General features: G+C 54.9%; 11 protein-coding genes across 11 annotated transcripts; 2 read left to right on the top strand and 9 right to left on the bottom strand.

The window, feature by feature from the left end:
* Positions 1-906: 906 nt before the first annotated feature.
* Positions 907-2,727, bottom strand: W97_02473 (uncharacterized protein; the record flags this gene model as incomplete). Its single annotated transcript, XM_007780373.1, has 2 exons — positions 907-1,249; positions 1,316-2,727. The coding sequence occupies 2 exons, from the start codon at positions 2,725-2,727 to the stop codon at positions 907-909; spliced, it is 1,755 nt and encodes a 584-aa protein (XP_007778563.1).
* A 1,996-nt stretch (positions 2,728-4,723) lies between these two features.
* Positions 4,724-5,140, bottom strand: W97_02472 (hydroxyisourate hydrolase; the record flags this gene model as incomplete). Its single annotated transcript, XM_007780372.1, has 1 exon — positions 4,724-5,140. The coding sequence occupies one exon, from the start codon at positions 5,138-5,140 to the stop codon at positions 4,724-4,726; it is 417 nt and encodes a 138-aa protein (XP_007778562.1).
* An 869-nt stretch (positions 5,141-6,009) lies between these two features.
* Positions 6,010-7,455, bottom strand: W97_02471 (uncharacterized protein; the record flags this gene model as incomplete). The annotated part of the gene is made up of 1 exon (XM_007780371.1): positions 6,010-7,455. One exon carries the CDS (start codon positions 7,453-7,455, stop codon positions 6,010-6,012), a length of 1,446 nt encoding a protein of 481 aa, XP_007778561.1.
* A 1,754-nt stretch (positions 7,456-9,209) lies between these two features.
* Positions 9,210-10,013, bottom strand: W97_02470 (uncharacterized protein; the record flags this gene model as incomplete). Its single annotated transcript, XM_007780370.1, has 3 exons — positions 9,210-9,290; positions 9,348-9,517; positions 9,578-10,013. 3 exons carry the CDS (start codon positions 10,011-10,013, stop codon positions 9,210-9,212), a joined length of 687 nt encoding a protein of 228 aa, XP_007778560.1.
* Positions 10,014-10,063: 50 nt separating this feature from the next.
* Positions 10,064-11,278, bottom strand: W97_02469 (uncharacterized protein; the record flags this gene model as incomplete). The annotated part of the gene is made up of 1 exon (XM_007780369.1): positions 10,064-11,278. The coding sequence occupies one exon, from the start codon at positions 11,276-11,278 to the stop codon at positions 10,064-10,066; it is 1,215 nt and encodes a 404-aa protein (XP_007778559.1).
* Positions 11,279-11,816: 538 nt separating this feature from the next.
* W97_02468 (uncharacterized protein) lies at positions 11,817-12,877 on the top strand (the record flags this gene model as incomplete). The annotated part of the gene is made up of 2 exons (XM_007780368.1): positions 11,817-11,978; positions 12,029-12,877. 2 exons carry the CDS (start codon positions 11,817-11,819, stop codon positions 12,875-12,877), a joined length of 1,011 nt encoding a protein of 336 aa, XP_007778558.1.
* Positions 12,878-13,128: 251 nt separating this feature from the next.
* W97_02467 (uncharacterized protein) lies at positions 13,129-13,722 on the bottom strand (the record flags this gene model as incomplete). Its single annotated transcript, XM_007780367.1, has 1 exon — positions 13,129-13,722. One exon carries the CDS (start codon positions 13,720-13,722, stop codon positions 13,129-13,131), a length of 594 nt encoding a protein of 197 aa, XP_007778557.1.
* A 993-nt stretch (positions 13,723-14,715) lies between these two features.
* Positions 14,716-18,181, top strand: W97_02466 (chitin synthase A; the record flags this gene model as incomplete). Its single annotated transcript, XM_007780366.1, has 7 exons — positions 14,716-14,734; positions 15,003-15,220; positions 15,276-16,154; positions 16,202-17,226; positions 17,278-17,470; positions 17,541-18,044; positions 18,167-18,181. 7 exons carry the CDS (start codon positions 14,716-14,718, stop codon positions 18,179-18,181), a joined length of 2,853 nt encoding a protein of 950 aa, XP_007778556.1.
* A 1,196-nt stretch (positions 18,182-19,377) lies between these two features.
* Positions 19,378-20,234, bottom strand: W97_02465 (uncharacterized protein; the record flags this gene model as incomplete). Its single annotated transcript, XM_007780365.1, has 3 exons — positions 19,378-19,565; positions 19,620-19,690; positions 19,756-20,234. The coding sequence occupies 3 exons, from the start codon at positions 20,232-20,234 to the stop codon at positions 19,378-19,380; spliced, it is 738 nt and encodes a 245-aa protein (XP_007778555.1).
* A 2,406-nt stretch (positions 20,235-22,640) lies between these two features.
* Positions 22,641-23,907, bottom strand: W97_02464 (uncharacterized protein; the record flags this gene model as incomplete). Its single annotated transcript, XM_007780364.1, has 2 exons — positions 22,641-23,380; positions 23,481-23,907. 2 exons carry the CDS (start codon positions 23,905-23,907, stop codon positions 22,641-22,643), a joined length of 1,167 nt encoding a protein of 388 aa, XP_007778554.1.
* A 459-nt stretch (positions 23,908-24,366) lies between these two features.
* Positions 24,367-25,066, bottom strand: W97_02463 (uncharacterized protein; the record flags this gene model as incomplete). Its single annotated transcript, XM_007780363.1, has 2 exons — positions 24,367-24,660; positions 24,749-25,066. The coding sequence occupies 2 exons, from the start codon at positions 25,064-25,066 to the stop codon at positions 24,367-24,369; spliced, it is 612 nt and encodes a 203-aa protein (XP_007778553.1).

The following is a 25,066-nucleotide window of genomic DNA, read 5'->3' as shown; positions in this document are numbered from 1 at the left end:
CAAGCGATTCGAATAATCTGTTGGATAATTACCATTGGTTCATGTTTACGGGTCAATCATGCGATAGCATTACTTCTGTCTGTGGATTAACATAAGGGGTGAGGTTGAGAGAGCATGGTTGAATAAGTAACATTGAACCGAAGGGGGTTTCGTAAAAGCCCAGTTAAAGTCTCGCAACCACCACAAGATGACGCACGAGACGGTTGTCGGGAGCTGAGATGAGTGTCCTCAGCATGCGCTCAGAACGGTAGCGAGATTAGAATTCTGGAGTACTTCATGAACTTGACGAAAGGGTAGAGGCAGTGGCAGAATGCTCGACCGACTGCGCCCCGGCAGTATGGAAAGACCGTGTTCAAATAGACGCGCGAAGAGGTCCGTGGCCTTTACGGAAGATGGAGGGAGCAGCGAATCAGTGATTGCAGTGAGTGCTCTGCGTCTGGCAGCGCTGAGGCCCGACCATGATTTCAAACTAAAGGTGGATGGGCGTGACGATCGGACGAAAGCCAGCTTGACCTTCTAGCAACCCAGCACGGAAGGTGAGCTATGGAATTCGACAAGACTTTGAAGTACATCATAAATCGACACATCACTGTTTCCACAAGCTACAAAGCCTCGGCTGTACGCCCAAGCGCTCTTTTCCGAATCCCCCACGTCGCCGTTCCCACTATATATCGGACTCGTAGCCACCACACGAGCCCAGGAAGCCACAACGAGAGCTTCAATCTTCGTCCTGAAGAAGAAGAAGCTCCTCATCTGACTCCCGAGCCACCAGACCCCCACCGCTCTGAACGCCGTGCCACATGGGGGTCGAGAAAGTCTGAACGCCGAAGAAAGAGAGCGCTACCAACAAGATTCAGGTCTACAGGTGCACGTCAGAACATCATCAGGAAACACTGCTGCACGGGCTCAACCACGCTGCATCTGGCCCTGCTGCACCTGGCCGCCCATAGGCATGCCCATTGGCTGGCCCGGCGGTGGCATCGCCATCCCGTACGGGTTGGCGTGCGTGTTGATCTGGCCGTTTGGATCGCCAATGAAGCTGTGCATCGCCATGCCGCCAAGGCCCTGTTGCTGAGATACAGGACAGTCCTTGTGTGCAAGAAGCAGTGTCTTGAGGTTGACAATCTCCTCTCGTAGCTGCGTCACTTGTGCGGACAAGTGATCATTCTCCGTTGTGAACAGCTCGACTTTGGCTTGCAGGTTTGCGAGCCATTGCTTCTTGCGCTGTCGACACTTCAGGGCCGCAACTCTGCACGAATGTTAGAGATGATAAAAACAAAGGTGTGCTAGGACGAAGGTAATGTTGAAAGCATACCTGTTGCGCTCCAAAAAGTTCTTCCTTTTCTCTTCGTCGGTCATCTTCTTGCCGTTCTCTCCGAGCTCTTGCTTCGGACTGCCTTCTTCATCAGAATCCATGTCAGCCATCTCCTGGTCCATGTTGGCCATGTTGGCCATATTGGCCATGCTGACAGCGGAGCTGTTGTTCCTCGGCTTCTTGCTTGCAGGCGATTTTCCGGGAGTCTCCTCCGCCTTCCGTCGATTGTTGTTTTGAGCCTTGCTGGTTGAACCCTTCTTACCACGTGATTTTGCTGTAGGCTTGGCTTGTTCGCTTTGACCACTGTCCGAGAAATCGCCCGTTTCTATTGAAGCGATGGAGTTGTTCTTCGTCGGTCGCCGGCTTACAGGTGATGTGTCGGCAGACTGGGGTGGTCCTTGATTCGGAACTTGCCCCATGTTGTTATTGACAGCGTTGGGGGGCTGCTGTGATAGTCCATAAGGACCATTAGTTCCACGCATACCGTTCGCTTGAGTCAGCAAGAACAGGCTGTTGGCCGCCTCGTTATCATGCTGACTAGTGTTGTCGAATGGGTTGTTGTGGCCTTGCTGGTGATGATGTTGGGGACGATACTGTCTGTGATCCATTCCGGAAGGGCCGCTCTGATCCGGCGGCTGTGATGTCGGTCCGTTGCTGGTGACGTTAAAGTTCTGCTGCTTAGCGGCTGCAGCAGCGTTCATGGCGGTGCGGTGGAAGTCTAGAGTGCTTGGTGTGGCGCCACCACTTGCTAACGAGTTGAACAACGCTTGTGAGTTAGGACTTGGCGCGGGGAACATGGAACCCCCTCCACCAGGCGTCAGACCAGTGCGTAGCGATGATTCGTTAGGCGTTGGAAAGCCACCTCTGAACGAATCACCAAAGTAGTCGGTTGCTCCCGCGGGCCCAGCGAGCATAGCAGGACTCAAGGGTCCCGACCGAAGCGAGTTGGGCCAGCCAGGCGTACCTCCGGGCAACAGGGAAGACGGCGACGTCAGATTTGCGATGGGCGGTAGCTTCCCTGGCGTTTCCGATGACGGGTTGCCGAACGATTGCTCGAACGGGTTGGGTTCGAGTTGTAGATGGCTAGTATTGCTGTGCACGGTATTAAAGTAGTCGGGCGTATCTATGGGATTGTTCTGTACAGGTCGAGGTGGAGGCGCAAGAGGTTGTGTAGTATTGTTCGAGGGAGCAGTAGGCTTTGCATCAGGTTCCCCCTTGGATGAATGGACGGCAGGTTGATGCTCTACAAAGGGTGAGTATGCTTCTACCAGGCCGCCACCCAGCACGGTATGCGCCTGCTCCTCGAGAAAGAGCGTACCTATCCGTGGAGGTGACGCTCGCCGCGCATCTTGGCTGTTGTGTAGTGGGGATTCTCTTCTTTGGTTGTCTGGATCAGTAGACTGATTAGCCATATTCTATTCATGATGCGACATGGTAAGAGCTATATAAAGATGGCATCGGGTGCTCGAGTAAGACGCAGGCCTATGTCAAAGTACATGCGCGCATCGTTCAAAGTAACAACTGACCTTCGTTCTTAACTGCTATTGTTCTTTTCACATCCTTCGGTGAGGACATCCTCGTATTCAGATGTGGAGAGTTGTTTGAACTCAGGTTGCTCACTGCGGCCATCTGGGCGGTGACGTAGGGGTGCTGCTCGGAATGGTGTCGATCGCTCCTGCGTTCGCTTCCACAACCAAGCTGTCGAATCCACAAATCCGCACTCTCTTCTCGTCGCAGGCGCTCGTCGCACTTTTGTTGTTAACAACCTAATAAATTGTCGCAAGCATCAGCACAGCATTCAAGCCCGCTTTTTAACTGCACGCCTATGCGCAGGGAGCGTAGAGGCCGAAAGGCGGCTCTGTCGCTGTCGGGTGGCGAGAGGCGGCAAGACTCGACTTACCGCGACGACTCCGCACTCAATGGCCTGGGAGTCTCCTCGCAGGCGAAGCAGGCACCGGTATGCGCAAGTGATGCAAATTGAGGCCTCCCAATGCGCAGTCAGGGCGGCGGCGACAGCACCTCTCGATGTCTGTCTACCCAACTCAATGGAGGTCGAGTCGGTGGCAGTGACGCAATGGCTCGAGGCAGAAAAAGGAGACGCAGCCAGTCAGCCAGTCAAGGGATTCTTGCAGCGGCCAAGCGAGGGCCGGTATGGGAATCGAGCTGATCGGCAGCGTGTGCGGATATGATACACAAAAATTATGAGGCTGATCCGAGGCCTGCACGCCCCCCCGTTCAAGATACTGGATACGGCGTCCGAGGTTGCGATGATGATGTCGTTCTGAGTCGCGAAGCCCAGAAATGACGATTGTGCCAAGCGGCCAGCAGTTGTCAGCCGCGCTAGCTCCTCTTGGGCGTGCAGTCAGTCACGTGGCTCCCCGCCCGATTCCTGCCGGTAGTCAGCGAGCCACAGAACCCGGATGGTGCTGCATGTTCTACTGGTACTCTACTCTCCCAGCCGAAAAGTAATAGAATCACGTGCCGTCTCTCTATGGTCGTATCAATCTTATTTGAGAGGCTGCAATCATTAAGAAGCGGTTATAGGAAAGCTTTACATCGATGTAGTGAGTCGGTATAAGGGTATATACGTAGTTTGGCCTAGAAGTCTTTAATAGCTACTGCACCGTCTTTTTATTGAGACGACACGTGATTCTATCGCTTTTCGGCGGGGAGAGTACAACTGAATGAGACCGCTGATCTCATCCAATTGAGCGCGGTCGCAAGGCGCAATGGCGAAGGGCATGCTCCAACAGGCAGGTCGGCGGTCTGGCATCCCTCGAGTGGCTGGTATGGTATACGTTGCTCGAGAGTGAAGGAAGCTGATGACTGCAAAGGGATACCGGAGTAAGGGTCTCTGTGTTCAGCATCAGTACCTCTGCCACACCAACAGAGTGCATCTGTGAGCCTGTGAGGGGTTTCTGCGGTCAATCTAGCTCGATACGTGACTTCTATGTATACCTGACGCGCGATGTACGATTGGATAAAGGTTCCGTACAAAATCTTCGAAGTCACGTTCAAGAGGCTGTTGCATCAAATCAAATAAAACCACCTGTGCAGGTGAAGGCGTCGCTAAGCTTCGTCCACAGCTACTTCCCACAAGAGTACAATGCCGCTCTAAAGCTCAAACGCAACGTGAGCTGTATCCTACCGCCCTGCGCGAGACTCACGCCCTGAATATACGCCCAAAAAGCGTCGCCGTAACGGTTCCCGTAGCAATGACTTCTCACACCACTCAGACGGGTGCGGCCTGCACGCAACCGTACATCACCATGCGTCCAATTCGAAACCTCAAACCCCCAAACTCCACGCCCCCTACCCAATTCTCTTCCCAAAGCTCCTCCCCACAACCGCTCCCCCACAACCACCCCTCTCCCTCACAGTTCCCATCCATACTACCCACATCTCCCCTCACGACCCCCTATAAGTCGTGTAGCTAAACGGCCCCACCAGCACGGGGACATGAAAATGCTCCTTCGCGCTCCCCCCACGCACCGTGAACCTAACCTCGACCTCCTCAAAGAAGGCCTCGACCCCGCGCTCCCTCCAGTAGTCCCCGACCGCGAAATTCAGGCTCCACTTCGAAGCCTCGCCGCGCTCGCTCTGCAGCCTGAAGAGCTCGTCCAGAGGCGCCGAGCCCGAGCCGGTGCTCCAGGACGTTACGCGCCCGTCGCCGTTGGTGAGGCCGGCGAAGCGCTGGCTGGCGCCCGCAGCGTTCTCCGCGTCCGAGATGGAGAGCAGGGTCAGGGTTACGGGGATCGAGGCGCCGGGCCGGCCCGTGGTCGTGTCGAGGACGTGGCAGGTTATCGGGGGGCGCGGGGGGGTCATTGTGGGTTGTGGTGAGGAGTGAGCGGTCGAGGAGGAAGCGTTTGGGGGTGTGGTTGCGGGTGAGGGTGTCGAGGGAGGAATCGTCGGTGGGAGGCTCGAGGGGCCGGTGTTTAGGTGGGAGGATATGACTGATAGGCGGGCGTGTGTTCGTATCTCTGGGTCGGGGGAGGTCATGGACGGATGGTGGGGTTGGAGGGGTAGCTTGAGCGCGGGAGGGAGGTGGTAGGTTTGGTGATTCGGATTTCACTTGAATTTGCTCCGAACAATAGGTTGTTTTATGTCTACTATTCCGCCGAGGCTTTGGAGAGTTCAGTTGATCATTCGAAGATTGAGGGTCGGATGCGGCCGAAAGTCCACGCCAGTCACCGTCTAGCGAACATCACGCAAAGATTGGAGATGTCCGCCTTGCCTACGATAAGCCCGAGAGTACCGGGCAGCCACAAAGCTTATTTGGAAGCAGACAGAGCAGTGGACCCCATGAGATATTTCTGGATAAACCCCAGCGGAGAAGAAGTGTTGGTATACGGCCACAGGACTGAATGTAACTGAAAGAGCAGTGGTGGTCGAAAGCAGATGCCGTAAAACCACGCGATAGATTTTGAGCGACATGACACGAGCACAGACAGATACAAATCCCCTCCCTCCCAATTCCGCCCAGGCATATGACGCTGAGTTCTTGCACACGAGCCCTGCTCTGTGCTACCACTCCACGTAGACGATGCAGGAAAGCTTCGCCCATTCACCGCTGGTCCCCGTCCTAATGCCATGCTGCCCAGAACCGCACCCAACGTGCAAGCGTACCAATTCCATGAAGCCCTTGCGGATATCACCCCCCTGGAAAATCCCTCCGTCCCAGCGAAGCCGAAATCCTACTGCTCAACAGCATGCTCATCCCCAAACGGACTCCTCGCCCTCCCCCGACCTCCTCCGGCTGCAAGACGACTCCTATCCTCCTCCTCTTCCACAGCTTCCAGGCCCCCCTGGCGTCCCGCATCCGAGAACGGACTGATCGGCAGCGCAGGCGTATCCGCAATCTCCGTGATCTGGCTGTCCCTGCCCAGCAGGCTCATCCTCGCACGGTCGTGGTTCCCCTCGCCCTCCGAATCGCTGTCGTCGAGGAGGTTGTCGGACTGGCGAGCGCGCCTATGCGCCGTCCCTGCCGAAGAGGTCGAGGCTTCGGAGACATGGGTTAAGGGCCGGCTGGCGGATGGCGCTAGGCCGATAAGGACAGAAGGTGACGACTCTGTCGTCTCGGATGATATGACGGTGTTCTGCGACTGCAGCGTATCCGAGCTGGTCATGCGCACCGGCGCCTTCTCGCGCTTGATGATGGTGAGAGCCTTCGGTTTTCCGACCGTCTGGACGCTCCTGATGGAGCCATGCGGCGTGGAGCGCGCAGAGGAGGCGAGGGAGTGCGGGATCTGGAATCTCGAGGGGCCTTTGCTGGTGAACTTGGAGTAGTCGATGCTGGGTACAGGCGGCGTCTCGGCACCAGGTGTCCCGACAGGGCTGTTGCTCTGGGAGCTCTTCACGCTGACGACGGCGGCTTTGCCGCGCACGACTGTTTGTGCTGGCATTGGATCGACGACGGCGTTGTTGCGGTAGACGGTGCTGGCGACGGAGTTGCGTGCGAGTGATGGTGTAAGGCTTAGGTGGCGGTAGCTGCTGCGGGCGTCGGAGCCGTCTGTGAGGCCAGAGTAGGTGGAGCCACGAAGGTCGCCGGGGACAAAGAAATGCTGATCTTCGGTAGAGTACGGCGAGCCGCGGATGGAGGGCGAGCCCATTGCTGATGGAATCGGAGGAACGGGCGGTACGAGAAGGTCTGGCGAAGCTGGTCCGTCGCGCGTTGTCACGCCGGGTATGAAGGCAATCTGGATGACATTGGAGGCGCGTGTCGCGATGGTAGAGGCCAAGGATGCGACTGTATGAGTGGATGCGCGAGCGTCCCGGCGCTTTGTGAATTCGTCTCCATCCTTCTCCACAGGCGCATCCGCATCATTCCAGTCGTCGTCCTCGTATTCATCTCGCCGCCTCTTAATCCAGAACTTCCAGATAAGCCATGTCAGTATAGCAACAATGGCTATTCCGCCTATTACTCCTCCTGCTATGGCACCGACGTTGGAACCACTATTCTGGTTCTTCTCCCCGTTCGGCGATGTGGACAGGCTTATCGGCACGCATTCCGTCCTGGCGCAACTGTCGCAAGACTCGGCGATCTGAGAACACACTTGGCCGCTCGGGCACACAGGACACGACGGATTGACTAGTGGACACTCGACACATCGCTTGAAGATCCGTCGGAGGCTTCGATCCATTACTGCTGGCCGTCAGTATCCTGCGCGAATAGATAAGAGCATAGAGTCTCTACCATTGCCGGTGGCTGCCATCGTGGTCGTTTACAAGGTCCGGCTCAGTCGTCAGAAAAGTAGCCGGGTCTTAAGTACAGAAGTCGGACGCAATCAGCCAACACAACGCCCTGCAAGCCGGCCGATTAGAAATGAATCAGAGCGTGCCCAGCAGCGAGTCAATTGTGCGCAGAGCAGGGCGGTGACAAAAAGGCGCAACTGTCGCTGCTGCGGTACTACGGCACTTGACGAGCAAACAAAGAATGGAAGGTTTGGAAGCGTGCCAGGAGTCGGAGCGGGTCCCAAAGCCAATCAGAAAGGAGAGTTCGTAAGGGTGCGTGAGGTCGAAGAGGTCGAAGAGGTCGAAGAGGGCGAGTTGTCGAAGAATGTAACGAGTGACAGTAAGAGGGAAGTTGGCGTGGAAGTGGTACAGGGCGGGAGACGGTGGGCGATGGCTGGTTAGAGCGCCTTTGATGGTGTTGAGGACGGGAGGTGGAGGTGCGCGGCCAGCTGGGCTGCCGTAAGCGGGCTAGAGCGAATCCGCCTATTCAAAGGCCAAACAGCAGTGGATTGTGGATTTGCGGCTTTGTTCGCTGGACCGTGAAGTTGAGACTCGTCGCTACCCTCAAGCACTGCTGCGGGTAGGACTCGATATTATTTGCATGGATCTAAAGTCGCCGCCTTGCTGGCTTCTGCTCCCCTTCGGCCAATTCAGCCGGTTGAGCCAGTCCAGTTCGAGTGCAACATGCACTTGCCGGCGACCCTGCACCTCAGGGCTTTACGCGTTGCCCGAAGCCGTTAGTATCCCGGGATAGTGCAATTTCTAATTTATCTCCCGCAACGAAACGGACGGTCTTCCAGCAGGTCGTTCTTCAGCAGGTGCGCCTTGAGCTTAGCAGGTTGTCTAGGTTGTCTGACATCTTCATCGCTGGATGAGAGGATCTAGTTAACACTGAAGAGACCTTGTGACTGATGTGGGAAATGCACCATTAGGCTCTATTGGCAGACCTGCATTATTGAATTCTTCCCTCTCCTCGGATCGGCTGCACGTGACAACCTCCACTCAAGTGGAGATCAATTCGGGTCGGGCTGAGGAAGAGGCCTCCAGACTACCAAGTGCCCATCATCGGAGTTCAGAGACGAGTCAACTCTTCCCTTTCAGCGGGCTGTTGGCTTAAGGCTTGTCGCAGCCTCATGTCTGCGACCACGCCCAAAGCCCAGTGAGCAGCCCTCAGTCCTGTGCAATTTCCATGGCCAACCCTGCGGCCTGCAGGTCCAGCTGAACTTTCCAAACGGCTCCGTGCTTGATTGACTGGGGTATGGCACGTGCAATCGTCTCGACAGAGCGGAATGGCCGCTTGGTGCCATGTCGTGCAGCAGTCGGTGCTACTTCATCGCCAGAGGTGGGTGATTTTTTCGTGGTCGAGTACCTTACATAGGAGATGAGTAAATAGGAGGGCGAGTCAACTATCATCCATTTGCCTCTTCAAACCTTACTACCCAGCGGGGATCCGTTAATATATTTTACAAGCGGGCCGTCTCCCGTTATCTACCAGCTCTCCAGACAGGTTACATCGAGGTGAGGGAAACCCTTTCACCGCTCTGAAACCTCTCCACATGGCTCCTAGGTAATGATCGAACATGAGAAGAGAGATAAATACAAGGCGAGAACGCGCGTTTTTCAGGTGAGCCAACTCCGTTCGTGCACAGCTACAATGGGTAGATTATCTCATTGGAGGAGCGGCGCCGATGCCTGCGCCCATATGTTGAAGCCGGCTGGCCAGCTGCGGGTATTTCTCTTGCACCTGTGCCATCTATGTGTCAGTATGCAGCTATGCATGAGTGGGTCGCGTAGGTCTCACCTCAAGCTGTGTCCTCGTGGCCTCAGCGTATGAGAGCGCGTTGACGATCTCGCCCTCGGTTCTCGACAGCTCTGCTGCGCGCTCGAAGTACTTGAGCGCCTCCGGAACCTTACCCTGCTGGAGCAGGAGCTGTGCCATAGTTGCGACGGCGATGTCGCACTCGGGGTCGACTGAATTCTAGTCAGCATAGGACCTTACAACCAAGCAACAATTCAAAGGAAGCAACGCACTGATCAAAGCCTTCTGGCACAGCTTCTCCGCCTCGTCGAAATCCTGCTTCCACTGGAACAGCGCCAGCGCCTTGTTGATGATCGGCAGCACGTTCATGCCCAGCGGCTTCGTCTGCTTTTCCATGTCGACCGCAGTGTCGAACTTCTCAATCGCCTCCTGGAACTTCTGCTGGTCGAGCAACAGCTCGCCGTAGTAGTTGTACACGTCCGGCACCTTGTCGAAGTTCTTTATGCATCGGCGGAAGGTGGCCATGGAAGAGGCGATGGAGCTCATCTTGTATTGTGTCACGCCGAGCTGGATGTGGGAGAAGATGAAGTCCTTATCGAGGTCGATAGATTTCTGGTAATCCTTCGCCGCTTCGGGGAACTCGCCCAGGATGAAGTGGAGTTGGGCGCGGTGGTAGTAGATGTCGGGATCGTCCTTGTTCTGTTCCATTGCCTGCTCAAAGTCCCTGGCGGCGGCTTCCCGATTACCTAATAAGGTCGTTAGAAGCGGTGGTCGGTAGGTGTCGGTTGGTACTTGCCTTGCTCCAGATGCATGCTTGCCCGCTTGATGAAGCTCTGTGTTAGCGAAGGTTGTAGCTCCACGCTCTTAGTCAGGTCATCCAGCGCTTCCTGGTTGTCGCCCTTGAGATATCTAAACGTTCCGCGCATGTTGTACGCGAAGGCCTCGTGCTCGCCGAGGTCATCAAGCTCAATTGCTTTCTCGAATGCCTCTGCCGCTTCATTATACCCGTCGCCAGACTTCCTGCTCATAGCGATGAGACCCTTTTTCAGCTGACCCTTGCCTGACTCCTCATCGAGCTCCGCGTCCTCTTCCAAACCTGCTGGTGGGGGCTTGGGTCGGAAGCTCTGCAGGTAGTTCGTAACGAATGTTGGGCTGGGTAGCTTCTTCTCCTTGCCAGCCAGGATAGCTTTGCCCTTAGCCTCTGCCACCTTCTTCAGCAGCCGCTCCACGCTCTGTGCGCTTGATTCGTTGCGGAAGGCATCGATTATGCAACTGGCCGTGTAGTCTAGAAGCGCCTCGCTGTACCTCTCCACCTGCTCGTATGCGTTTGCCCTCCGGTTGAGAGCCTTCACGTACTCGTTATCCAGATTGATGGCGGCAGTTGTGTCTTCGATGACCTTGTCCCAGTTGGACATGGCATTCCAGCAAGCGGCGCGGTTAGAGTAGAAGACCGGATCCTGTTTGCATAGGATAGCCTTGCCGTACAGCTCAATCGCCTTGTTGTAGTCCTTCGAGCCATAGGCCTTGTTGCCCGCCGCCTTGAGCTTTGCCGCATAATCCTTCCGCTCCTGCTCTGACAAGCTGGCAACGATGCTCTCGTCCACCTGGGGAAGCTCATCTTCGCTCTCAGCCGTGACGGTAGCTTTCTTCGGCTCAGGCTGCGGCTCCGGCTCCTTCTTTGCCGCTTCTTCGGCCTCCTTCTTAGCTTTCCGCCTGTCCTTCTTGCTCTTCTTCTTCGACGCCGCCGCACCCCCCGCTGGCTCCTGCGTAGCTTTGCCCGAGTCCGAGAAGTAGTATATGGCGCCCGCAGCGGTCGCTACCACAGTCACACCTGCTATTGTGTAGACCACAGCCTTGTGTTCTGATGCCCATGTTGATATCCGGTCCCAGAGTGATGGATCGGGGGTGGGCACGGAGGAGCTCGTGAGCATGATCGGGGCGGACCGAGGGACGGGACCGGCGTTGACAGACATTATGGAGGTTAGGAAAGGTATTACAGGAAGAAGATGAAATGAATCTGCGGCTTAGGAGAAGGTCACGCAGAAAGTTAGATGGGATGGCGATGCGACGCGGAGCTTCGGTGTCAGACTTGTCAATTTTTGGAGCTTGGTCCAATGTCCAAGCATTCGTGCAGCCGAGTCCGTGCCACGACGTCGACACTTTTGACCCTTCGGAGAACGAGCACCTGCAACGCTTTTGATGTTTAATTACTTCTGCGAGATTTCTCGTCACTTAGGAACAGAATGGTAAGTTCGATGGCCGTTTGTAGTTGTCTCTGCTGTTTGTTGTCTCCGAGTTACTTTTCAAAACAGAAACCATTTCTTAGAAGCAATACCACGAATATGTAATTGTGCAGAAAGTAATATATACTGATATATTCCCTAGTCGAATTCAGAAAGTGCTTCGGTGGATTTTGAACTATTCACGTCTCTTCGTTACGATCCAGTCTTATTAGACTGCGCCGAGAACAGCTCTCTTACGCTAAGCTTTGAGCCGCCGAGTCCATTTTACATGCTTGTCTACCACCGAGATCGCATGCTGGAAGCTGCTCAGTACTTCGACTGGGACAACGTCGCAACCAGCTTGAAAGATGGCGTAGGCTTCTCTCGAACTTTGCTCTCAGAAGTGGAAAGATATCAGGCAGGGAAGGGCTCTAACGGTGAGCCCTTGAAAGTACGCACACCACAAGTCGACTCTCAACAACCACTAAGCCAAAGAAGTAGATACGCGTCCTCTTCAACAAAGCTGGAGAACTCAAGGTCGACTGCGTGCCTGTGCCACGTGCACCATTAGAGACGTTGTATCCTAAAAGTCTCGATCCTCCGTCGAGATCAAGTGCGTCGGATACTCAACAAGCATCAAACCCTTTTAAGCCGTCGCCATTGACCGGTGGCGCGCTCGAGCTGGGGCCAGGAGACCACGTCATCTCTGGTTTTGCGTCCAAGCCAGCGCCTCCGACGTGGCTGTTGACTCTCGACACGGAGCCAACGCCAAGCAGTGCCCATACGGCGCTCAAAACGACGCACAGGCCGCACTACGACGCAGCTCGAGCTCGAGCACTTCCATCTTCAAGTTCTCGCTCGAGTAAAACGGGCGCGCAGAGTACGACTACGGGCACAGAGATGTACGAGACGTTGCTCTACAACGAGTGCGATGAGATGACCGAAGGGAGCCTGACAAGCGTGTACTTCTTCCGCGGGGGACGATGGGTGACGCCGCCTGTTGGTGTTCCGGCTGATCTGTCCCGGTATGCCGATGACCTGGAGTCAACCTCAAGCAAAGATGGTACGTCAAGTGCCGTGCGAGGTGAAGGCAGCGCCCAGTCCTCTAGGAGTGATAACCGGGATGAAGGGGAGCTTCGCAGACCGTTTCCTGGCCGCTGGGGCCACAGCGTGCGGAGCGAGAAAGTCGCTGGGGGTGGTGGGCAGAGAGGCACGACGAGGCGGTGGGCGCTGCAGAAGGCCTTGTGTGTCGAGGAGCCTGTGAGCAAAGACACAGTAAGAGCCGGAGAGGGAGTCTGGATCAGCAATGGAGTCCGTGGCTTTGGCTACGGTACTGTCATCGAGAGGTAGATGTGGATAAACAGTATAAAAGTACGGCCAATTACCTAGCTGTAGCAAGATTCTATGCTTTGCGTGATAGCATCTATCGTATCTATCGTATTGAGCCGCGGCATGTCTCTGCCTTAGAGACCGCCGCCTGAAATGCACCATAAACTTCCACAGAACTCCCAATCCCAAAGCTTTACGGAGCACTTCCAGCCTCGAGAACTCCTGCAATACCATGCCGCTAACCGATACCCCAGCACCGCCTCCCTCCCCTCTCACGACTTATTTAGCTCGTCCAACGCCCCCTGCTCTTTCTTCTCCTCCAAGAACCTCAAGAACCCCCTCGAAAACCTGACCATCTGCTCATACGCAATACTAAACCCATCCCTCGCGCCATAATACGGATCCACGACCTCCTCCCCCGGATTCCCCCCAAAATCCCCCCACAGCCCCACCTTCCCCAGCCTCCCCGCCTCTTCCTCGCTCATTCCCTCATTCTCAACAATCTTGCGCCGCATCTTGACCAAATACTCCAGGTTATCCTCATCCATCGCCATGATCCACTCGAACTCCCCAAAATCCCTGCGCGTGAGTTTCCGCGCGCGGTGCCGGTAGGTTGTTATGCCGTGGTCCTCGAGCACGGACATGGTGCGCGGATCGGGAGGGTCGCCGATGTGGTAGGCGCCGGTGCCGCAGGAGTCGATGCGCGTGATTGGGGGATGGGAGGGTGAGGAGGCGAGGAGGTGTCGGAATACGCCTTCGGCCATTGGAGAGCGGCAGATGTTACCCAGGCAGACGAAGAGGATGGAGGTTGGTGAGGAGGTGCTGGATGTGAGGGAGGGTGTTGATGTGCCGTTGGCGGCGGTCATGGTGGGTGGTGGGTGGTGGGTCGTAAAGCCGGCCTGAGTGTGATGGTAGAGCGGGCTTGAGGAAGGCTGCTGTCGTGTTGTATGCAGAGAGACTCGAAGAATCTTGTGAGGGTTGGATATCTATGTGGCGTGGTTGCTAGATTCTACAAAGTGTTGGTGTTGAGGGTGAGGCTCTCTCGGGCAGTCCGGGCAGTTTTTCGAGGTCTGGGGAAAGAGCCCTGGCGACATGGGGTTGATCGGCAGGGGCTTTGCAAGGCTGAAGGCCGCTTTACTCGCTTCGAACAGCGAATCGTCGCGTTGGGGCAGCGCGCGCTCAAAATAAGATCAGCTGCTGGTTTAGCGTGCAGAGCTGAGCACGGGAGAGGCTTCGTGGCAACGGCTTTGTTAGTCTGCCCTGTTCTATGGGAGTTGGGAATGCCTTTGGATGCTGATTCATTAGGGTCAGTGAGCCGCATGGAAGACCAGAGGGACGCTCGACAGTCCGGCGGATATGACTTCAGCGTTGCGTTGCGGCGACGAGTAAAGAGTGCGCGTCCACGGGGGCTGTGGTGCTCCAGCGCAACCGCAAAATGGCAAAATGGCGAAACAACGCGTTGCGGGGGGTTTTATCTCATCAAAGCCTCAGGTCCTTGGCGGCTTCGGGGCTGAATTCTGGCGACACGAGCGTTAATAGTTCCTACGGCTGAGTCTCTTCAGCGCGACTTTATCTTGTGCTCTTGTCCTTCGCTGCAGCCCCTTGTAGGGAGCTTGTCCGCTGTTCTTGTCCCTCCGACCCCATCGCCGCTGCCACTCGCTGTTGACCGGAGTAAACAAATCCGCGTCCACCACCAGCTGTATAACCACCTTGCCCTGAAACGACTGCCCTGTTTCAGAGCGCTCGTCGCCTCATCGATTGCCGGGTGCACGCGTCTAGGATAGCAAGCTAGCGCCCTGCTTCTGCTCTTTCTGACAGGCCGTCAAAATATTTCGCCGGCAGTATAACCAAGCCTCGAGATGTCGTACAACCGCCTAGGTAGGTTGCGTACTTCTTTCTCGAACTGCGAAGCGCTGCGGCGACCCGCTTGACGAAGCCTGAACAACCATAGTCAGCGCGTGACGAGTGCCCCTTCGTGCTGATTACATTCCAAAGAGAGCTTGGCATGTCGAGTGTGTAAGACTCTATTGAGTTGGCTCTCATTTACCGCCGCGCAACGTGCTCTAATGTTGCGTAACTGCTTTCGCCCACCTCATTGTGTCAAACAAGCTTCCCGCGGAAATTTGTCTCTGACAGCAGTCTGCAGGACCTCAGGGCGGGCCCCTTGACCCCTTCGACGACGAATACGCCGATATGGATCGTCGGAGACCCGTACCTGGACATAGCCCGTCACCAGGCTCTCAACTTCAGTCCTACCAACTCGAAGACAGGTCGTACTCGCCACATGGCGCGCCGCTAGAGATACCCATGGGCCCTGGGCCCGGTCCCGGCACACCAAGCGACAGACTGCAATCGCAGCCAACGGTGGGTGTTGGAATGAGGCACAAATGCGAGACTGAAGCTGACTGCATCGCGACAGTACTCCGTCGAGAACATCAACAACTCCTACGGCCATAATGAAGCCTACGACGCCGATCACCGCTACACGCAAAGGCCGCCATATCACTCAGAGAGCAGCGGCGACTGGGCTATCTCCCCGCAAGAGCACCACGACGCCTACTACAACCCGCCATATAACCCCTCTCCGCCTGACGAGGACCGACCTTTGGCACACTACCCTGGCGAGGCTGATGGCCGATACTGGCAGGATGAGGAGGACGACAGGCCCGTTCTGCAGCCGGACAATGCGTATGGCCCGGATCCGCACAACATGTTGCCCACTCCACAAGACGAGCATCCGCCGCAAGGCGCGTACCAAGATGAACCGCACAGACCTACCCCCAGTCCAAAACCGATTAGGAGGTGGAAGACTGTTAAGGAAGTGCAGCTGTTCAATGGCAATCTCGTGCTTGACTGTCCAATTCCGCCACGACTGCTCAACCAAGTGCCGCATGCGCAGCCTCCTGAGCGCGACGAGTTCACCCACATGAGATATTCGGCGGCGACCTGCGACCCTGGCAAATTCTTTGAGGAGCGGTTTACTCTGCGCCAACGACTGTTTGCAAAGCCTAGGCATACGGAGCTGTTCATTGTCATTACCATGTACAATGAGGAAGATGAGCTGTTTGCTCGAACCATGACTGGTGTGATCAAGAATATTGAGCACATGAACTCAAGGACCAACAGCAAGACGTGGGGTAAAGATGCCTGGAAGAAGATCGTTGTCTGTGTAGTCAGCGATGGCCGTGCTAAGATTAACCCTCGAACAAGAGCGGTGCTGGCTGCTATGGGCGTCTATCAAGATGGCATTGCTAAGCAGCAAGTCAACGGCAAGGATGTTACCGCGCATATTTACGAGGTAAGCAGATATTCGAGGCCCACAGGGATCGCAGCTGACCCTGCCAGTATACCACGCAAATGAATCTAGAGATCAAGAAAGGTGTGGTCAATGTCAAGAAAGGCAACACGCCAGTGCAAATGCTGTTCTGCCTGAAGGAAAAAAACCAGAAGAAGATCAACTCCCACCGCTGGTTCTTCCAGGCCTTCGGTAGCGTGCTTGACCCGAATATCTGCGTTTTGATCGATGCCGGTACCAAGCCAGGCAAGGACTCCATCTACCAGCTGTGGAAAGCCTTTGATGTCGAGCCAATGTGCGCGGGCGCGTGTGGTGAGATCAAGGCTATGTTGGAGCACGGCAAGAAACTTCTGAACCCTCTGGTCGCGACTCAGAATTTTGAGTACAAGATGAGTAACATCCTCGACAAACCCCTTGAATCAGCCTTTGGATTTATTTCCGTACTTCCGGGCGCCTTCTCAGCATACCGGTATATCGCGCTACAAAATGACAAGACCGGCAACGGACCCTTGGAGAAGTACTTTGCGGGCGAGAAGATGCACGGCGCGAACGCAGGCATCTTCACGGCTAATATGTACCTCGCCGAAGACCGTATCCTCTGCTTCGAGCTCGTGTCAAAACGCAACTGCAACTGGATCTTGCAGTATGTCAAGTCTGCCACTGGCGAAACCGACGTCCCGGTCGAGATGGCCGATTTCATCCTGCAACGGCGAAGATGGCTCAACGGATCCTTTTTCGCCGCCGTCTACGCGCTTGCGCATGCTCTTCAGATATTCCGCAGTGGCCACTCCTTTATGCGGAAAATGATGTTCCTGGTTGAATTCTTTTACCAAACTATCAGCATGATCTTCGCTTGGTTTAGCATCGGCAACTTCTTCCTGGTCTTCCGCATCCTGACACAGGCGCTCGGCGAAGACAATCTCCTTGGTACGCCTGGTAAGGTCCTGGGTGTCGTGTTCCATTGGGCATACATGGCTACACTGATAACATGCTTCGTCCTTGCGCTAGGAAACAGGCCGCAGGGGAGCAACAAGTTCTACATGACAATGGTGTACTTTTGGGTGCTCATCATGGCGTAAGACCCTGACTTCCGGGAAGTGTGCGTTCTTGCTGACTGGTCCTGCAGATACCTGTTGTTCGCCTCATTCTTCATCTCGGTCAAATCTGTTCAATATGAACTCGCCGATGGCCAGTTCAAGGTCACCGACCTCTTCACCAATACTCTCTTCTTGACGTTGATTGTCTCCACGCTCTCCACTTACGTCCTCTACTTGCTCGTCTCCATCCTTTTCCTCGATCCCTGGCACATGTTCACCTCCGTAAGCCAGCCTTCTTCCTCCTCTCCGTCCTCTCCACACATTATCAGCAAACAAGTTTTAACACCCACAGTTCATCCAATACCTCCTCCTAACACCAACCTACATCAACATCCTGAACGTCTACGCCTTCTGCAACACCCACGACATAACCTGGGGTACAAAAGGCGACGACAAGCCCGAGAAGCTGCCCTCTGTAACCACCAAGCCCGGCGGCAAAGTCGACTTCGACGCCCCCTCCGACGATGCCGACCTCAACACGGCCTACGAAAAAGAACTCCTGGCCTTCTCGACGAAATACGTCGAGCCGAAGAAAGTGCAAACCGCCCAGGACAAGCAGGAGGACTACTACAAGGGCTTCAGAAGCAGCGTGGTGCTTGCGTGGATGTTCTGTAACTTGGCGCTGTGTGCGGTGGTGCTGACGACGGCGGGATTGGGGGTCACGATCAAGGAGGGGGAGGAGGAGTCGGAGAAGACGAGGAGGGCGACGTTTTATATGATGGTCGTGCTGTGGAGTGTGGCTGCGCTCAGCGCGTTTAGATTTGTGGGCGCGATGTGGTTTTTGATTGTTAGGATGGTAAGTTGTGCCGTTCTGTTCATTGGCCCCCCAGTCAATTTCGTCTCCTCAAGTCTGTTGGCGCTTGCTCTGAGAGGCTTTATTCAGAGTTTGTGCGAGCGGATGACTAACAGCTGTGACAGTTCCGCGGCGTATAAGCTGCTTGCGCAGACGATCTTATGGAGCTCCGGTTTGGCAATTGGCGTCTTGGATATTTGTCGCGCGACTGCTGCGTCGGGTTGCGGCGTGCCGTTCTCTAGTCCGTTAATCTGTACAACTTTCCATATCAGCCCAAAGGGAATTCTCTCAGCAAGACAATCGAGCCTTTTGAGTTTCAAATCTCGCTTCCAGCCCTCGACCCGCGGGGAAAGGGCTATATAGTGCACCCGTGGGGGTTAAATTGCTAACTGCTCTAGATACCTCGCCTTTACGTCACCTTCATTTCTACGGCCTAAGTTCGAACCACACCTGTCATCCCTTTACGGCAAAGAAACTCCCTGTTTGACACTTGGAGGGTTTTCTCACTAAGGTACCCGGCCCCAGGGGTAAGAATAAAGCGGGGCCCGGGGGCGAGTTTTTGCTTAGAGGTTAGCTGGTTCTTTTTACTGTAGCTTTTACACAGACATTCCGGATCTTTCTACGTCTTGTTGTTTATGCGTATCTCTTATTTGACTGAAATGTTCTTAGTTTGATCTCACGTGTAGTCACTACAGATTTTTGCTGACAGCTTCGGCGTAGGCGTTCTACGCTGATGCGAGGTGCGGTGTTATTGACTGCCTCATCGTCCAGTCATGGAGATACTTCTTGCCTTCGCGCTGTCCAAGAGTGTTGGTAGACGACCGTCCGGGAGACTTACAGCCCTTCGAGCTCCCGCTAATCAGTCTTATTGCAGTAGAGTACAAGCTGGGCTCACCGCATCGAGAGATACATACAGCCTGAAGCGCATGCGAAGTGGAGCGGCTCGCCCATCGGTGTCGTGTTTGGCTGCAGTAGCTACGCGCACATGATTGGAGTAGAAAGGCCCATGCTAGCGCAGGTCGTTATATGATAGAACCTTTGGTGATTGTTGCTAAATACGCGCTCGGGGTTTCATCCCGACTAAGGTATCCCCCGTAACCCCGCTGTCCAATGCCAACGACAACGACCCAGAAGCCACCTCGAACTCTGGTTTTGACTCAAGTAGGGAGCGAAAAGGCCGGCCCAAACATCGACAGATGAACGAAAACGCCGATATCCCGCATCGGCCCGCCAGAAAAGAAGATTCGTGAGCAGTTCGTTACTCCAGACTGCCGCGCACAGTCCCCAGTCCTACCCACTCCAAATGCAATTTCCAAATAGCCTCAACATCCGGAACTTATATCCCAGCCTTCGACTTGACGAAAGCAGCAGCGGCAGCGGCGTCGTTGCGGTACGTAAGATGCGGGTACAATACCAAGACGCCACCATCGCAGATGTTGTCGCCCCAGTTGCAGAAGATCTTGACCTTGCTGGACGGAATGCTACCGAAGCCTCGGTTCTTGAATGGGTCTCCGAAGGTGACGACTGCGGCCAGGGTCAGCTAAAGGCACTCGTGCATAAGAATCAAAACCAACATACCGGAGCTGACGAAGTTCGCGGTGGCGGCGCTCAGCTGCGCAGCGGCATTGTGGACGACCTGGGCGCCTTGGCTGTTCGATGCGTTAGCATCCCGGCCTTAAGAAGAACAAGATTCAGGAGCCAGTGTGGAACTCACCTATACCCGCCCAACACCAACTTCGTCCTCGGGCACTGCGTCACGGCCCGCGCCGCCAACTGCGCCATCAACGCGCTCCCGGCGCGATCACCGCCCGCCAAAAACCCGCCGACATTCGCCGCATAGTTGACGCCCTGGACCGCAACCCTGCTGGGGCCGACCAGACGCCCGAGAGCTTCGAAGAATGGCGGGCCAGTCGACGTCCCCACGTTGCCGTCCTCAGTCGTGCCACGTGCGAAGATGATAGTGATGTCTTTGCAGGGCGAGCCGTTGGTCAGGTCGTTCTGGGTTGCGTCGCCGAGGGCGCGAATGGCGAGGTCCCGGGTCTGGAGGTCCTGGAGATCGGAGAGGCCGGTGAGGGTTGGTTCGGCTTCGGGAAGGGCCTCAGGGAGTGCGTCCGCCTCGGGAACGGCGGCTGGGAGGGCGGAGATAAGGGGGAGAAGGGAGAAGAGGGAGAGGAGGGCTTGGGTTGGCTTCATGGTGGTGAGTGGGAGGTAAGGGTTTTGATAAAAGTAATGGGTGAGAGAATAGAAGTAAGAAAGAATGGCGCCGCTGTATTGGGCCTTTGAGGTTCTTCTGGAGGATGAAGGTGTTGCTCTTTGTGGTGGAATCGAGAGGATCTTATATAGAACTCCCTGCTCTGTAAACACCCTCTCGCGCGGAGGAAGAGGACCGCCCCCTCATCGCGACTTGGTCGACTTTCCAATCCTCAGATCATCGGATGCTCACAATGACTAGCGTGAGGAGGGCGAAGCGACGTGCATAAGCCTGGTGTGGTGAAGACAGCTCTGGGCGCACGTTGAAACCAGTCTGTCAGGCACATTGTGTGATAGATCCCAGCAGGGGCTGTTGATGGCTGTTGATGGCTTATGCCCCTAGATTGATCAGGTGAGTCTAAGGCAAGTCAGCTGGGAGTAAGGATAATCTGGGGTAATTGATGGCGGGAAGTGTTCCAGGGGTTAGGTATGGCACCCGCAATTAGTGGCTCGAAGTCGAATGTAGCGGCTCAAGTAGGTGCCGCACTAGGCGTTTTAAGTCAAACGTCCGGGACGCGTGGGATCTTGAAGACGGCCCGTAAATGCAGTCCTCGATCCAGGGAGGAGCTTATTGTCCGCATGGGTGAGGAAGCCTTCTTGCTGCCAGGCCGGATGCACGGATGACCTCGTAGACCAAAGTAGGTAGTTGAAACGCAACCCAGAATTGCACACGCCTCATAGGGAGCATTGACAACGAGACTTTGGCAATAGGAGACGATGTGCAAAAAAGGTGAGCTCTTGAAACACTGGTGATAGTCGGATAATCTGCCGAGGTAAATCAGGGTCGTGCAAGGATGGTGCAAAGACTGCTTTCCGGTCTCCGCTCCGGACTTCTTGCCAGAAAGACTCTCCTCCGCTGCAAGAGTATGGGGAAGCGCTGGGCACGTTGCTGCTGCCGCGTGGTCCCAGAAGAACGATAGATTGCGGAGCCTGTGCCGAAGATTAGAGTGTGGAGAACCTTGCTTTTGACTGCATATCATCCCAGTGACAGTGGGAAAGCACTGACCACTTTTGATATGGATGGGCAGCTTCGACAGCGAATTGGGGTAGAACGGAGGGCCGGCGTGTAGGGCGAATACGGGAACAGCAGGAGGAAGCTGTAGCTGAAGCATGGCGAACCGACTTTCTGGTCAACACCATCAACTTGACTAGCCACACTCCTGCCTCAATATGTTCCCATGGTACGCCAACTTTCACTCAAGGCGCTGGACGAGTACGATCTAATCCCACGGCCGAGGCATTGAACGGAGGCATAGATGGAATCCAAGATGGCGGGGGATCGCAACCTCAAAGCGTCATGAACAGCTCCATCATGATTGAGTAATCATCGGGAAGATACCGATCTGTCGACATTGACAGTCAGCAGACATGAGGTATCGGGCATGCGAACAGATGCAGTAAGGACGTGAAGAAGTTTTCAATGCAGGTGTTCTTCGATATGACAGGTGTAGACCATCGCTAACTCTTGGTGATCGCAGTTTCCCGCAAAGATTTGTAAAGGAACCCAGAGTCGGCACCCTGCCGGATACATGTCCGGTATATCGGCTAAAGTCATGGCCGCTCTCGTCGTTGCTATGCTACGCACTCTGACGGATAGGAAGCTGGATCCCCCGGCCCTTATCGTACTGTGGACTTCTCTCTCTCACAATTATAGACATTCCCTGGAGGAAGTGCCATGCCCACCTAGAACTGTGTGACGAAGAAAGTGTAAGGCGACCCGTAAGTCATCACAACTCCTTAAAACTTACGGACGACGGAAGGGACTCCAGCACCATCACCACAATAAAGTGCTAGAAGAAACAACCGACAGAAGGGGCGACAGAGAAAAGCGCAACGTCTGCTAGGTAGGTAGTTGAGGTTCCCTCGACGTCCTATTAGCAACCCTGGAATTCGCTTACACGACATCGCTAGAACTCGTTGAGTTCATCTTCCGTCTTCCCCTACCCTCGAATGTTTCATTTGGCTACGACTTCCTTCTGTCACTATGTCACACTGCCTCCGCTAGTTCCTTATCTATCTCTATATTCTCAATGACAGGGATCACGGGCAAAAGAACGCGCGGGTTCAATTTGGTAGAACATCCTAAAGCAGCCATTTTATCAAATATAAATTTGAAACAAAGCCACAGACTTCTCACAAGATGGGATGAACGGCCGGAGAGAGCTGATTCATTACTACGATGGAAATTTATAGCTGTCGCACCTCAAAAGCTGACAACCCTTTGAAGCTGAAGCTGAAATTGAAGGCTTGTCGTTTCGGCATAAGATAAACACCAAGTACTCTCTTTAGCCTCTAGGGTGGTGCTTAAGCGTACTCGAGAACATTCGCGAGCTTTCAAATCTCTAGAATCTAGATGCTTGCGCCTACCTGCGCTCTCTTCGCATTCATGGCCGGCCTTTGCCGTTCTAACATCTTAACCACTTCCGGCAATACCTGATCCGCACTCTCACTGAGTCTAACGGCTTCTCTTCCTGTATTACTAGGCGGCACATCAGCGAAGAATGTCTCTTCACCCCTCACGCCGCCAATGTTAAGTATTCCAATCGGCATCCCATTCTCTTTCGCTTTCTTAACCAACCTCCAGGCCGAATACGTCGCCAAACTGCTCCCAATCACCAAGATGCGAGAGGACGTATCCACAGCCTCTTCCGCAGCCTCCTTGACCGGGCCCGGTATAGACTCCCCGAACATGATAACCGCAGGCTTCAGTATGCCCGCTGTGCTGGAAGGTAACCACCCACCATCTTTGTCGGTCTGTATCCTCCCGCTCATCTCGTTGGCCAGGCATGTCGGACACGCCGGATACCTGAAGGTACTGTATGGTGCACCGGGTATATCCACATCACCGTCTGGGTTCGTCCTCAAGCCTTTCTTGCGCCGCTCGTCGGGGTTCTCAGTGTCAAGCGCGCCGGATGCGAGGACTTCTTGGAGGAAGGCTGCCCATGCTGGGTTTAGAGTGGATAGCTGGCGCTGGAAATCGGCGCGAGAGTACTCATTGCGGCAGGTTAAGCAGACTAGCGAGCGGAGGTAGCCGTGGAGCTCGAGGGTTGGGAGGTGAGGGTGTGCGGTTGGGTGGAAAGAGTCGACATCTACACTTGATGTGTCAACCGTGTACTCTTCGCATGGTGTTTGCTATGCACCTTGTGTGATCGTACGAAAGGAGAGTAGAGAACTTTGTTCAGAACGTACTTTGTGTAATCACACCGCCAACCTTCCCTAGCTCCCCTAGTCTGCCAACAGCATAGTGTGCAGTATTCGGCCTCGCCTTGTGCAAGTTGGTCCAGCCCAGAAAACTCCGCGCCCAGTACCTTTTCCTTGCTTCATGATTCGAACAGAACTCATTGAAGTAAATTGGTCGGTACGTTTTGTTCAGCGTGTAGGTCCCGTTCTTCCCCCTGTAATCCGCTAGGCCCGATGCTACCGATATTCCTGCGCCCGTAAGCAGAACCGTCTTGTCATTACGTGCCTCATCGTGCTTAAGATGGCGAGATGGTGGCGCGGTTAAGAACTCTATCAATGGTTGGATTGCTCGGCTGCTGGTATTTGCGCTGCGTGGGATTATGATCGGCGGTGGGAAGGGAGTTGTGTACGGAACACGGAGGAGGTTTTTGGACATTATTTGAGGCGGTCATCTTGCGGGACGGCAGTATCTGGAAAGCATCTGGTGGTGTTTAAGGCTCGACCGCGCCGCGGGCGTCATTGTCGGCGATTTGAGGAAAGGTGCCGAAGAGGTCTGTGCCTGAGGCTCTTCAGTTCTGACGACCAATCATGTGCAACCTTCAGCACCACAACCATAAGCCTATCTGAATAACTTTAGCGGAAGGGTGGTCGACGTAGGACCGGCAATCCGTTTTAAACATGCAAGAACAAATCAAGAGTCGAGTCTGACAAGACCACCCAGTCTGTTTTCGACAACATGCACGGCAAGCGCCCACCTCAGACACCAAGACAGTGAGAATTTCCAGCCCGCTCATGCTCCCATTCTGCACCTGAAAAATGCTCAAGAAGAAGATACATTCCCACCCCCAGATCAAACTCCAGAAACACCATTGGCACCCAAATCAGACAACTCCCACTACTGCTTCTCCGTTGGTGATGGTGAGAGCATGGACTGAATGCTCGGCCCACTCGTCCGCTGCTGTGGGATATACCCCAACACCTGCTGCTGGACCGGATACGACGGTGGCGGCGCAGCAGCGGACGATGACGCTGAAGCTGACGCTGACGCCATGCCAACCAGGCCGTCATCTATTTCGTTCTCAGCGTCTGAGCAACCGATGCCGCTGTCTCCCTCATCATAAATACCTCGCTCTTTCCTTTGCGCGGAACGGCTGGCCGCTTGGAGGTTTTTGAGGCCTTTCTCCATGCACTGTAAAGGGGCAGTATCAGCGTTGCGCCATGGGATTTCGCGACTGGAGGCAGTTGCAGCTTCCTAGAAGACTATTTCGGGGACGTACCTTAGCCTCGACCATAGTCCACTTCTCTCCGCCTAGACGCTCGGCAAGGATGGTCCACATCTCTTTGCGAACGTTCATGTACTCCTTCGCCAAGGTTTCCAGCTTGACGCCGTTCCACTCATCGGCTTTACCACGGTCCATAAGCCTTTCATGCCGTTTCCGGCACGCGTTGGCGGTTTTAGAAGGGAAGTGTTTGGTTGCGATAGGCTGCCAATTCATTCCAGATTGCCGTGCGGACATAAGAACCTCATCGTCCTGTGGCGTCCATGTTGATGCTACTCTTGTTGAGTTGGCGTTGGTCTGTGGAGTCGCGGCCAT

The sequence above is a fragment of the Coniosporium apollinis genome (assembly GCF_000281105.1).
Source record: "Coniosporium apollinis CBS 100218 chromosome Unknown supercont1.9, whole genome shotgun sequence".
Lineage (NCBI taxonomy): Eukaryota > Fungi > Ascomycota > Dothideomycetes > Coniosporium > Coniosporium apollinis.
Note: the sequence above shows the minus strand (reverse complement) of the source record. Positions and strands in the feature narration are given on the sequence as shown.